Genomic DNA, 14,506 nt, shown 5'->3' on the forward strand with positions numbered 1-14,506 from the left:
GTGTTGTCAACGAATAGAGTATTAACCTTACCCAGAGTGTCAAACATACAGCAGCTAAAAACACTACACATTAACCCATGTTATAAGGCAGGCTTCCTGAGCTTGAGATTGGAAGCTGAAGCTACATATCCTTACTCTGATTTTGAGTTTCACTTTATTGCTGTCCTCAATCTTCTCCAGCACCTGCCCGGGCTCCAGTGCGGAGTCGAGAGGCACCTCTGCTTTCCGTTTTATCCCTTGCAGATGAGCAATTGCTAAGGAAAGGGTTTCTTTAGAGTCTTCGTCCTGAAAGGGATCAGAGCATATTAACAAAAGTGACAACAAAAGGCTAAGTAAGGACTTTCCTGTCTTACTAACTGTTGTGGAACTAAAAGTCTAAGAATCTGTGGTGTTTCCCTGCAGTCAGGGAAGCAGCTTGGGGCCACGTAATACACATAGGTGACAATTGTTTTTTTATTTACAGTAGGGGGTACATTAATATTTATAATAGACAAGTTTAAATTGGAAACAGATCGAATTACTTGTACGAGGTGATCCTCACCTTCATAATCCATTATAGAACCGTTTCAAAACGAGCCAGGTGAAATCACCACTCAAATACACAAAGGATTTACTGGGCATTCATTATAATATAGATACAAGGACTGAGCAAAATGATATGCCCTTATAAATAGTATGTGTTTCCCGTTTAGTAATATCAGATGGTCAGTACATACTGTGGATTATCACAGAGGTTATTAAGCAGCTATAAGGGGAGAAGTGTAGCAAAACAGCAATTTACAGTGACGCAAATGGGTAGTTTTATGTAACAAAAGCCAAATTCAAAAAGCGGATTTAGTTAAAAGCTTCTCAGCCACGTCGATTTGTACTCGGTTGCCTATATAATACTGCCAATATAATGGATTATTTCAGAGCTAAGAACATAACATGTAAGAAGTGCATAAATTTTCCATTAATCTTACGTCGTTCAGAAATCCTGCGGCTTGCCCGTGCATGTTGGCATTTGGCAGAGGATCCAGGCTGCTGGTTACCGGCTCTGGGATGATCGTGGGGTTCAGTACGGCTTTTTTCTCCTTCAGATTAAGGACTAACCCGAGCTCTGGCAATGGCAGGCATGAAGGCCTGCTGAGGCCGAATAGTATGTGATACAGATCCACCGTCCCACACCGCAACCTCCAATCATGAGAGGTACCTGGAATAGGGTGGAAAATTAATGGTAAACATAGGAAAATAATATGTCATGCACATATATGTGCTGGGCCAAATACCATATTACAGTAAAGCTTAAAACCGCTGATGTGTTACTTACTAGTAATTGACTGCAGCCTTGTTCAATACAAATAATCAATGTAACTTGGATTTCAAGCGTCATTCAGGGAACATAGCCCAGACATGCTGCGCTCTTATCTGAGGAACAGGCGGATAAACAAAACGTACTCTCTGCGGGGACCTAAGAATTCAGTGATTTGTATTCTACCATGGGACAGTTTGTGCGTCCGACAGGCAGTGTCTCACTTCACCCCACCTCCCAGAGCAATAAATAACACCAAAACTTGGCACAAATACACAATACAATGCCAAGAATTATGGGTGCAATATTTTTTTTTGCACAGTCCTCTCTGTTCCACACTTATTAAGTTAGTTATCCAGTTACACCAAGAAACGAAATGACTGATTTATATAAATGTTGTTTATTCCTAGACTTCAGTACTTTAATAACTCTCTAGCACAAAAGCCTGATACAACATAAATCACTGAGAGCCCTCAGATCATGTAATAAACCAAGATTTCTTTCAGGTTTCATTTAAAATAAATCCTGCTAAAAACAAGCACGTCGTTTACCCGAGGTCAGATCCTGGTCTTCTCTGTCACAGAAATAGGAATCGCCTTTCTCGTAAGTCGTCAGTAAAATACAAATGGAATGAACTCATTCTGCACATATTACATTAAAATGTTGCCCACAACCAGCAATATTAGTATCGCCAAGTGGCAGAATTATGGTTGAAAATGATACAAACGTTGGCAATAATGTTCAATGCAATTTGAATAAAGAATGTGAGAAAGTGGGAGCAAGGCCGGTAACAGGAGTGTGGAGGGGGTCTATCTGTAGGTGGGCATGTTGTTATGTCAATTGGGGCTCAAAATACGCCTCTGGGTGCAGGCAGAAGGAAAACCTACTTTGCACGAGTCTCAGGCATCCTAGAGACATCACAGAATAACTGCAGGACGGTAGAAGGAAAACACAGTATACCCTGGTGGGTAAACTAGGGCCGTTGGAAGGGTACTGGAAGCAAATCGGTGGTAGTCACTAATGCCACTACCCCGACACCGACGAGGACTTACCCAACTTGAGAAGGCAGAAGGTGACAATCACGAAGCAATGTTAACAGCGGAGGTTGGAAATCACGAAGTGTCAGAATCGTGAGGAATCCTGAAGCCGGCAGACAAAGTCATGTGACTTTCTGGGACTATACTATTATTAGGGGTGTTATTGAAGCAATGCATAGAAGCGTCGAATGGACAAAATAGAAGCCTTGCTATAAAATATTGTACGTCTGCATTACTCATTTAACACCCCTAATAATTGCATAGTCCCAGAAAGTCACATGACTTTGCCGGCTTCTGCATTCCTCGCGATTCTGATACATAGTGATTTCAAACCTTCGCTGTTAACATTGCTTTGTGATTGCCACCTTCTGCCTTCTCAAGTCGGGTAAGTCCTTGTCGGTGTACTGCTAGTCGGGGACACGTACCCAACTGGCAAAAGGCGCTATGTCACTTTACCTTGTGTGGAGCAAGTGGAGGGCGTTTTAGAAACAGCGCTGTCTGCCATTCTCCCAGCTGAAGCTCCTTCAAATCAGTGACAAGTTGCATGTGACATTACGGGTAATGTAATGGGGGCCCTTCTACAGTACAGGGCCCAGACATTCCACCGTGCATGGGAGTACACAATATGACACGCCATGAACAAGATTTCATATTCTCCAAATAATTAATGTTTATATTCCCCTAGAGCAGAGGTAACAAAGTGGAGACTCTCCAATTGTGAAACTACAAGTTCAAGCATGACTTGCTAGCTACCTGGAAAAGGCAAGAGCGGTAGATTCTTTTTTAGTTCCAGCCGACAACTCACTGGCCCTGTAAAGGTTTAGTGAAGTGGGGGCTTTAAAGGAGAAGTCCACCTGTCATGGAGTTTTCGTTAAGAACTACACCCTACACAAATACCAACTGGAAAGTACCCCCACCAGGAACACCCCCATTACCCCTAGTTACACAGCTCTCAACAGATTCCCTAGAGATCTACTGTAGATAGAAACGGACTTTGGCTATTAAGGTCGGAGGGAATTAATTAAAAGAAAGTTCCACTAAAGTTGGAGTTTAAGTTATTCCATAGGAGAACTGGATGCATACACTTCACACACTATTAAAAATAAACTCTCAGGGGAAAATTAATTCTTTCGATGCAGGAAGTTTACACTCCTGGCCACGTGGTTTCCAAAAAGTTTTACGCTTTCTTCATGTGACAGGAATCAAATATCCCTTTCACACATTATGAAGGAAACCCGAGTCGGAAAACCAGGCAAGCTCCCTAAAGGAGGCCTCAATAAGTAATTACCCTGGCTGTCTGTGTGTGGTATCCCCGGGATGTACAAAGTGTGGTCACAGACAGATGCCAAGGTTTTTTTCTCAATGAAAGGCTTCAGAAACAAGTGTTTACACTGGACGGTCTCACTGGGTGCAGATTATATTTCTTTTCAGCCTTGCCAGTGCCCTATATTCAATGTAAGCAAATAGTTACCTAGTTTCTCTCTTCCAAAAGGAGTGGGTGCAGAATTTTGTCTTTATTTGTGACACTGAGAGGGGACAGATATTTGTCTCTTACACTAAATCTACATTAGCAATAGTACCCCCGCTCTCCTGCACCACCAATCACAGACCTGTCTTACCAAGGGCTCACACACGCATGCAGTACACAATGCTAGCTATAAGCAGAGCTAAAACCTTTGCCCTCACCATTAACAGAGCAGTAGAAGTGCATCCCTGCAGCGTAATGTGCTTTGCTACAGAACATCATGACAGTGTACTAAGTGTTAAGGACTCTGAATGCTGCAGGCAACGTCACAAATGACATACATAGACCGGGGTTGGGTACCGGTTGTATTCAGGCTTCGAGAGAGACAGGTCAGGAAGAATTTGTTCTTTTAAAGAGACACATTTGTGTCGTTTCGCCATCGGTCGGCACAAGTCCACTAATCCAGTCCATACCGACATTTGGGGGAGATTCAATTAGAAACGAGGTGCCACCAAGCATCACCTCGACGTTCAGATGCACACATTTACACTCACCACGATAAGCAGTCTCTGCTCATTTTTCTGCGCACCTCAATGGGAAGAGAGGAAAAATTGGCAGAGATTCTGTCATTAACATGGTGTCGATGCGCGTACTGTTTTAAAGACATGTGCCGGTGAATTGTATGCCCCCCTTGGAGAGACAATGCAAGACTAGGTAAAGAAGCATGCATGCGTGAGATCAGGGACGAAATGGGCCGATAGAAAGCGCTGGAGGGGGTTTAACAATCATGAATATTGCACACCCAGCGATTTTACATTCAGGACGGCAGTACGGACAGGAGTCCCTGAAACATTTGTATGTGTTCTCAGGGTGAGTGTCTAGATTACAGGGGCCCAGTTAGTCAATATCCACACACACTAGCATATAACACACATAAGGTGATGACAGTGGCTACTATTGCAGGGGATTAATAATTAATGCATAGCTCATGTAGTGCATTATTTTACACTATATCAGATAGTTAATGACACACTGTAAGTTGAATCCCCAAGCTAATAAAAACAGGGCCTTTACATTACTGCATTATCATCAGACTTTAGAGAAACACATTTGAATGACCGTTAGTACAAGTATTACACCGGCAGGACAAGAGGGAGGCTGGGCGGAGTTACCTGAATTCATAAGCTTCCATAGCTGGTCGACCAGAGCTTCATTATACAACGGAGACTCCATGTTCTTTGTGAATGGCGGATTCTTCGCCAACATGTAAAAGATCTTGTGCCTAGAAACAAATCACAATTTGTTACCGAAAGAACATATCACCATTCTAGTCACTGACAAAGTATTCTGGAAACTGAAAAATGATTACATTGCAGTAGAAGAAAACTGGACAAAGGACACAAGGGTCATAATATGCAGAAAGCAGCAGAGATGGTTAAGTGTGGATCTGTCATAACAAATTCATGTTTATCCTACAATGTATCGGAATCCTGTGAGTGAGGGTTTATCAGGTTTTTCTGTATCTACAGATTCGTTTTCTGTAGAGTTCCAGGAACACTGCACTTTATTGTTAATGAAATATGTTTAAGAAAAGGTTAATCTGTACCTTTCATTACTGCCGTTTTTTTGAGGTTGTAGTGAGACACGATTCACACTTGGGGACAAGGCACACTACCAAATCACATCATTTACCATAGACAGAGTGAAAATGCCAGTTTTAAAGCGGCAATAACCAGACCCCACGCCTGTAATCCATTATACATGGCGTGGGGCCTGGTATTGCTGCTTTAAAACCCGTCATTATCACTTGGTCTATGATAAATTATGTAATTTGGCAGTGTACCTGTTTAGCCCTTTCGGATATTACAGTGGGCGGTCAGTTCAACCTTGTTATCTGTTATATGGTAATATAATGGTCATTTTACTATTATCGGGCTTATACAAATCGTTATTGTCACATTGTTTAAAAGTATGTCGGCTTTTCCATAGCTGTAATATTGACTACCACCGTCATTCAGGCCCTCTTGAAAGTGTTGGTAGTTATTAGAGTGACTGCCACAAACCAGACACCACTTACCCCACCTTGGATTTTCCAAACCTCTCATCCCAGACAGAGCACTAAATCAGATTGTTCAAAAAGCAAAAGAGCAATAATCCCTGAATCAACATGCCGGGATACCTAAATGACGTCACTTTCAAGGGTGACAGTAGTATTTCTCGTGTTAAAAGGTAATGCACACAGGTGCCACCTGTGTCCATGTGTTTTAGTAACGCTTCTACATTGTACAGGCGGTGCCTCATTTCATTACAATTTTAACACGAGAAATATGAAAGGGGACGTCATCTAGGTGCCCCTGCACGTTCAGTCGTCGCAATTGTTAAACTTCTGCTTTTTTAACACTCAGATTTAGCGCTCTGTTCGGGATGAGAGGTTCGAAAAATCCATGTCGGAGTAAGTGTTGTCAGACTTGAAGAAGCCGCACTACAGTACCCAACCCGTTGAAAGATGGGGCCTTCTGAGATAAAAGGCTTAATATGTGCTTTGTTTCCAGAGGCAGGTATGCATTCCATCACAGAATACGGTTGTACGATACAAATAAGCAGAGCCTGAAGATTGAGGAATGACAGACGCATCAGCCTTTGTCTAGTCTGATAGTGAATTATACCAGAAAACCTCTTTAAACCACAAACATCGCTGGAAAGGCATTGTAAAATAGAATACAGCCACATGAGGCCCCAGAACGGCCAGTGAATCGCCCAGATGGCAGGGTATTTTCCCCAGGGAATGGTCCCCATGATGCTACTTATAGGGGGAGCAATTTATTTGGAAATATGATAGAAATCAAATCCTCCCGACAACTCAGTCCAGTTCCTGATCTCAACAGTGTTCATTGTTCTAATTGTTCTAATAAAGTTTATTTGCTCAGTTACCAAAGGAGGACCAGACACCAATTTATGTTCTAGTTAACACCCAATTGGTCTGTTAAACAGAGACATAAAAACCTATGCAAAAATGGTGGTAAATTGCCATTGTTGGCTTACGGCATACATACAGAAGATTTTGTCCAATGTGTGATGGACAGGATACTACTAGGAGACAAACACATTTTTTGCCATCCTATTTTTTTAAGCCCTTCGTCGGGGTTCATCTGCTAATGAGTGCCTTAAAGACAGGAGTGGCGTCACTCATTTCCATATGTATGGAGGTCCTTGTGGCCCACATTGGGAAAAGGGAATTACAGTGGGACTCTTAGTTGACAACCTTGCGTTATAAGCACATGGCTTCCTTAACAAATCTGTACATTGTGTTGCCTAACTTAATTGGCCCATTTACCAGCTTTAGCAATCTTATTTAAAACCAACACCACAAAACCAGAAGCAATGAACATCTGAAACTGCAGATAGCAGAGGTTATGATGTAACTACAGTGACCTTAACCCACATACCATTGTCAAATACAGTCAGAAAGGGATCTAGCAATGTGGAATTTACCTTACATGTTACAAAAGCTACAATAGACATCCTCAAAATGAACATCTCACCTAGGTTGCTTTACTTTTTCCAAACTCTTCCCCATTTAGATGATTGTGTGGGACCAGATGTCATGGCAGAAAGTATAACTGACCATCTGCTTTGGTAAGAATAATAGGAGAATAAACCAGAACAATCAAAACTGTAATCGGTCTAGCAATAGTAACCTAAGAGGCTGGCCAGTCCCTTTTGTGTGCATCATAGATGGCCAAAAGTTCCTCAGTTCGCTATGCTGTGGCCACATCCAAAGAACAACAACTTGATTAATGTTGAATCTGGACACCACCAAAAGAGCTGACACCTGAACCTTAAAAGAGCTAAAGCACACACAGCATCCAGCCAATCCAGTAAGAACTTAACTGGACAACCAAAAAAAAAGAAGAAAAAAAAAAAAAGAAGGGAACTCCTGTCTTTCACACCAGTCCTCCAGACCTTATGATCATTTTTGGCAAAACCTGGCTACTGAGCCTGAAGCATAGTTTGCACCAGATGGTCAGGCAATCCTTTCGTTCGAAGGGTTATAGCTTCAACAGCCATACTATTAAAGCCAGACTTTCTAAACAGAGATGAGGATCAGCCCTTAACAGGTCTGATCTGAGAAGCAGACGTCATGACTCACCCACCGCCATGGAGAGAATGTTCGTGTACCAGGCCCTTCAATGCCCATCTGGATCAACTAAGAAGCATGGCTACCAGATGGAACAGGTAAACCAGCTGGAACTGCCAGGGAATTGACATGGTGTGTAACAAGACTGACCGAGGACCTCTAGGCCTGGAGCAGAAATGCTCCACCTTGCGGTTCAACAGAGACACCATGACGACATCTGTTGACCTCACCTGCCCATAATCTTGCGAAGCACCTGGATGCAGAGATCATTCATTCACCAGGAGGTAAAAAACAGCCTGCATAGAAAATGAGGAGTTGAAGCTGAAACTCCCACATATGAAACTGAGCAAACTGGACCACCTTGAACAGAACGTTCATGCAAAAGGGGACTAAAGTCTGTCTGATAGCCAATAGAGACTGTACCATCTTCTCTAAGGCCTGAATTTTGTCTGGTGGCAAGAATACGCTCTATATGCAGATGTCAAAATGGAGATCCAAAAAGATGATACATTGGGATGGAGTCAATTTGGACTTCTTGAAATTCAGGATCCAACTGTGTCTGCACCGCCACCTGAATATGGGACAGAAGTCACTTGTCCCTCCCTTAGACTGCAACAGCGCTGTCAAGATCTTGGTGAAGACCTGTGGGGCCATGGCAAGACCAAAAGGAAGAGCACTGTATTGGTAATGTTCTGGCTGAACAGAAAAACGGAGAATGGACCTCTCAGATAGGAACCTGTAAATACAGATCCCAAAAGAGGAGTAGACTGGCTCCCACCACATCGGATCCTGTGTGGGCAGAACGGGGATCAAGCAATTGCTTGTCGAAATACTTGGCTGCTGGATGCCTAGCAGTCCAAGCTTGGCGTCCACGTAGCAAACCACCTCCTGGGGTGCGGACGGCTGGCCACCTTATGCTTTGGAGCATTAACAGGATGTAAAGCACCTTTTCCTCCTGTTGCCTCACTAATAATGTTCTCAAGCTCCGGCCCAAACAGGACACCTCCAGAAAAAGGAAGTGACTCAAGAGTGTTCTTAGACTAAACATCAGCCTCTCAGGACTTAAACCAGAGAGATTGCAGAGGATGATATCTGTGACCCAATCAGTCCTGTGTCTAGGGCCACCTCCCCCAAATACTCTGTAGCTCTCTGAATTTGTTCCACCAAAGGAAGAAATTCAAATTCTGGCTTGCAAGCTAACAAGCTCTGTGAAAGCTGCTCAGACCAGCGTTCCTCAGCCTTATTCAGCCACGCAGATGACAAGACTGGTCTTATGGAGGCACCCACTGCCATGAATATAGACTTAAGGACAGCCCCTACCTTGCATTGGGAATGGGGATAATGGTTGTCTTAGACAACCAGGGAACAGGTGCGTCTAGCCTGGGAGGCACACCATTCAGCAATATCTTCAGAGGGAAGAGGATAACAGAACTGCAGGCTATGAGACACCTGGAACTTCTGATCCGGTGAGTTCAAAGCCTCATCCAAACAACTCATTGAACTGGGACTGACACACCAGACGCACAACCCGTATCAATCCCTCCACCTCCTTGACAGTCAGAGGTGACTTCCTCCCAAAAAGAGGAACCCTCCATGTCTGATGCAAGATGCATTTCGCCCACTTCTGATACATTATAAGGGTGGAGCTCCACCGCCCTCTTGTGCTTATGCAAGGAAGATGGCGTAGTGGATTCCAACATTCTCTCTAAAGAGGAGTAAACCACAACCAGGCCTTGTACCAAAGTCGCTAGATCTCTGACTCATGCTGGTTCCTCTGAGACCGCCATTAGAGGACCCGCAGGAACTTGGTTTAGCGCTAAAAACAACAGAATCCAACAGACTCCCTGAAGAGCCGGAGGGAACCTGGCAACGAAAGCTCCCGACTAGGTTAGGAATCTCAGCCATAGGAGTTGGCTAGTGACCTAGCCCAGGCAGGCACCGACATGTCAGAACGAGAGCCCCCAGGCACCCGATCCACAGACTGGCAAGCTGTGCGCAAAGCTTCCACGGCTGGCTGTCCAGAAGGCAATTTAGCGTTGCATCTGGTACAGGTAAGCATCGTCATAGAAGTCCCCTCAGCCTTAGCCCTTGAGGATCTCCCCCTATCGGACATGATAAGACAGAGATAGAAGGGAAACACACAATAAAAGACAGAAGCCGCACACAGTCAGGGAAAAGAAAATGGGCCTACCATACAGCCTCAGAGCTCAATAAATCTGAGGGACTAACCACTCAGAAAACCAACCGCACAAACTGGTTCTTTACAGGGGAAGGACAAAAAGGGGAATGCTGCAGCTCCAAGATGGCTGCTCTTCTGGTGTCCGCACACGAGGAGCGAGAGACCACCAGGGAGAAATTGCACAACCAAACTAAAACAAGCAACATGTTTACTGCATCTTAAGACACTTGGAAGCTCTCTGAAAACAAAGTGTTTCAAACTCATGATATAAATAAATAGGTCATTAATTATGTTTAAAATCATTGTTATGGTTATCATTGCCACCACTGTAAGCAAATACAATACAAACACAAACAATTGCGCTGCCATATTGTGCACACACTATATAACTGGACACAGACTCAAATTCACCCACTAAACACATCTCAACAAGTTAATCTGCCTTCATTCTGGATTTCATGCCATTATGGAACAAGAGCGTCAATTTTCTCACACATAGGGCTAGATTTACTAAGCTGCGGGTTTGAAAAAGTGGGGATGTTGCCTATAGCAACCAATCAGATTCTAGCTATCATTTTGTAGAAGGTACTAAATAAATGAAAGCTAGAATCTGATTGGTTGCTATAGGCAACATCCCCACTTTTTCAAACCCGCAGCTTAGTAAATCTAGCCCATAGTGTACAAATAAAGCAGTATTTTTGACTGGTTTAATTCGGCAAGAAGCTATTACGAACAGGCTGCAGTGTGTTGTACCCAGGTATACAATAACATCACGGTTAGAAAACAGATATTACATATGTTTTAGGGCCAACTCATTGCCTGTTTTCAATTTCACTTAGAGTTGGCTTTCTGTTCATTAAATGCTAAAAATCAGCCATCACCAGCTAGATCACTGCAGTAAGTAAAATAATTATGCTGTACGGACAGATCACCTCCAGTTGTTTGCCTGCTTCCGCCCCTCCATCTGCTAAAAGTTGTGGTTAACCCCACAGAGGGGCCTCTTACAATTTATGAGCGCCTTAAAATCATCGTTCGTAGTCTAGAACATAGAAACAGCAGAGTCACGATATTCAGACTTACTCTCTGCTGTTTTGTGGTAACCAACACGGACAGCAGTTAAGTTATAAAATAAAAAAATAAAAATAAGACTGTACATATAAACCAAAAGAACACACACAATGTCAGTTAACCCTAAACATATTTGTATACTGCTTTGTGTTTAGAGAAGACTAGATGCGTTTATAGACCCAGTAATAGTGCTCAGAGAGCCTCCAAGTCACCCCCCCCCCTCTCAATTGGTGATAATCTGTCAAATGCAATTAATTAGAATATGTAGCACTGTATCCCTGGGTCTACAAATGCAATATCTGCAAAATAAAGAAAATGGTTACTTTCAGAAATTTGATTCAAGAAGCCTTCAACTTACAAATCGGTTTCATGACAACTGTGTTCTGTTTAAGAATAAAGCAGACTTTTAAAAGGAATTCATTTTCGCTCCATATATGGCAGCGATGACTTAAGTTCGGATACACATTTCATTATATCATTAGAGCGTTATGCTTTAAACAGTAGACAGATTATAATTATAACAGTCCTTGTTGACTTGATAATAAAATCGAAACAAATAATTTTTTTTGTTTTAAAACTATCCCCATTTGCATAGAGGATGCAGCTATTCTGGGCCTGGTTTATTAATGCACATAAATGCTGATACTTGTGGTATTTCATGTAAAAGCTCTATGTACACGCTCAGCACCAGACCATACACCAGCGAATGCAGAAACATCCAAATTATCTTTGACAGTAAAGGACTGTTACTGCAGCCTACGTTATCATGGGCTGAATGGGGATAGGGGACTGGGTGTAAGCACGTAGTCAATGTACAGTAAGGACTTGCCAAGCTCGAATGCACACAGCAGCTTTGCGCATCTCAAAGGTACGTGATTTTCTGCCATATCACTTGCACCCGCTATAGGTCGTGTGTACGTAGAGATTACTAGTGATGACGGCTGTGTATGCATGCTATAACATGGGTTTACATTCAGGAGGAACTGTAAAAATGCATTTTATGTGCAGTAGAAATTAAGAACATCCTAATAAACGTATTTTATGGAAAAAAATAAAACGTATTTTGTTTTATCATTAATGACTATATTATTAACAGGTGGCATTAATTGAAGTTTTTTTCTGTGCATACTTTTTGGACTTTACAGTCTACATATGTATTGGACGTATCCTGCAGTGTATTGTCTGTTAGAGCACAGCTGACTGTGACGATTATGTACTACTGTTATTTTCCCCTAATATTCAGGAGTGACCATGTATATCATATGTAACCTTGCAATGTAATCTCAACATGTGCTTTGCTAAATGACGTGAGTCTGAACCTATGCAAGTGTCAATAATCTTTTGAAACTATCCAGGCCCGGGGAGATAAGCATCTCGGAAGAGTTTGAAGACCCAAAGTTGGAAACCATCTAGCCACTCAAATGAGCAGAGATGAGAACTCAGGCCCTGTGAACATTCCAGATCTTAGGACATCCAAAACTCACTTCGGAATGCTCTGTGTCATTTTGGGAATCAATCTGACCTAATTGAAAATGTAATTCCTAAGGTGGGGGGTGAAGCGCCTGTAAGAAGGGATTAAAATCTTCTGCTTTAGACATCACATTGTGCATTTTCATGAGGGGGTATATCAAGACTGCAATGTCCTATATTTCTCAATTGTGTTCCCTCACATGCCTAGTCTTAAACTAGTAAGTAGTGACTCTAGTTTTATTTCCTATTTTATTTCTGAAACTTATTTGTGCAACTTATTGTAGGTCTTGTTATAAACTTTTTTGTAACTAAGCCTTGGAAACATTTTTTCAGATTAAATACATTTAATCTAGTGTGTTCTCCGTGACTCTTTGTGAAGTTACGAAGCCCAGGGAGGCTCATGCTACATGTGTATATGATTTAGTGTGAAAGTGGTTCTGGAGAATGTAAGGACACCATAACAAATCCTTTGTGGTGGCAGAAAAAGGTGTATTCATTGCTAAGTGACTAAGGTGACGCCAGTCACGGACAGCTGTTCAGATTGCTGTATCTGAGACAGGCTAGGTGTTCGCAACACGGACCTAGACCCGTATTAATCGAAGACGCATCTTTAGATCCGCTCCTTGTTGAATACGGACGTGCATGTACCCAGTATATTTGCATTTTGGAAAACAAGTGCACAATATATTTGTTTTGTGTTCCTTGATGAATCAAGCCTTCGACATGCTGGATCAATTCACTTGATGTCACTGTGGCATTATTATTATTTATTACACTGCATAGAGTATATAATCATACACATCAGTACCTACGACCCAATGGAGCTTACACTCTAAATTCACACACACAGACAAGGGGGCATTTTGATAGCAGACAATTGACCTACAAATATATTTTATGACAGGAAACCAGAGCACTCAGAAGTAACCTACGCAAACACAGGGATAACATACATACAAACTCTACACAGATAGGGATCTGGTCGAAATCGAACTCATGACCCCAGCTCTGTGAGCAGCAATGCTAACTACTGTGCCTCCGTGTTGCCCATTGACATGATACACAAAGTGATATTACTAGTTCCTAGCAAATTGATTGGTTGGTTGAATACTGAATCTACCTATAAAATGGCCTCTCAAATTGTGTATAGGTGACAATTTATTTGTATATGTCTGCAAATAAGGAGGATTGAATGGCTGTAACTTCATATGCAAACCTTCCCAGTAAATGGTTAACCATGCACAACAATAAACAGCGATCTTAACAATACAGCCTCAGTTCACTGGAAACTGGCAACGATCTGGCCAGCCCAGATTAACAGCATCTGGATTATATAATTACAGAGAGTTGGCAGGTAAAGAAATTCAGTTTTACATTGCTGGTATGCCTACTTAAGGCTTACCCGCTTACAGTACACTCCTGTTGGCTCACTGAATGTAATGGCCAGCAGACCGATACTTTACCGCCATCTAGCGGGAGATAAAGATATTACGTAGGCTTTAAAGTTCCTTTTTGTGCCAATAATTTAGAGAACCAGCAATAGCGTACATACCAAACTAAATAATAATCTTTGCAAATTAACTGGCTCTTTAACCCTAAAGGGAAAAATAAACAGACAAGGTGTAGCCAAATGTAAATCAATTCTTATATTACCAATGAATATACAGATTTAGAAAGTATTTTCTAGCATTACACCTCAACACCACCAATGGTCAGCTTTCCAGTTTAAAGTGCAAGTATCACCATTTAAGTGGCAATCCCATGGGGAAAAAAAAAAAAATGATGTTTTTTTGACATAAATTAATATGGCCAGGTATAAGAAGAATGGTGGCATTTACCATTTTCACTTGTTTTTTTT

General features: G+C 42.1%; 1 protein-coding gene across 1 annotated transcript in view; it reads right to left on the reverse strand.

Annotated features, from left to right (window-relative positions):
• The window catches only part of TAF2 (TATA-box binding protein associated factor 2), a gene marked incomplete at its 5' end in the record, with an annotated part of 70,055 nt that overhangs the window by 11,543 nt on the left and 44,006 nt on the right, over nt 1-14,506 (reverse strand). Inside the window, 3 exons of the mRNA XM_075214004.1 lie at nt 136-285; nt 963-1,192; nt 4,966-5,075. Of these exons, the coding sequence (XP_075070105.1) occupies nt 136-285; nt 963-1,192; nt 4,966-5,075 (490 nt within the window). The remainder of the gene's footprint in view (nt 1-135; nt 286-962; nt 1,193-4,965; nt 5,076-14,506) is intronic.

The sequence above is a fragment of the Mixophyes fleayi genome, chromosome 5 (assembly GCF_038048845.1).
Source record: "Mixophyes fleayi isolate aMixFle1 chromosome 5, aMixFle1.hap1, whole genome shotgun sequence".
NCBI lineage: Eukaryota > Metazoa > Chordata > Amphibia > Anura > Limnodynastidae > Mixophyes > Mixophyes fleayi.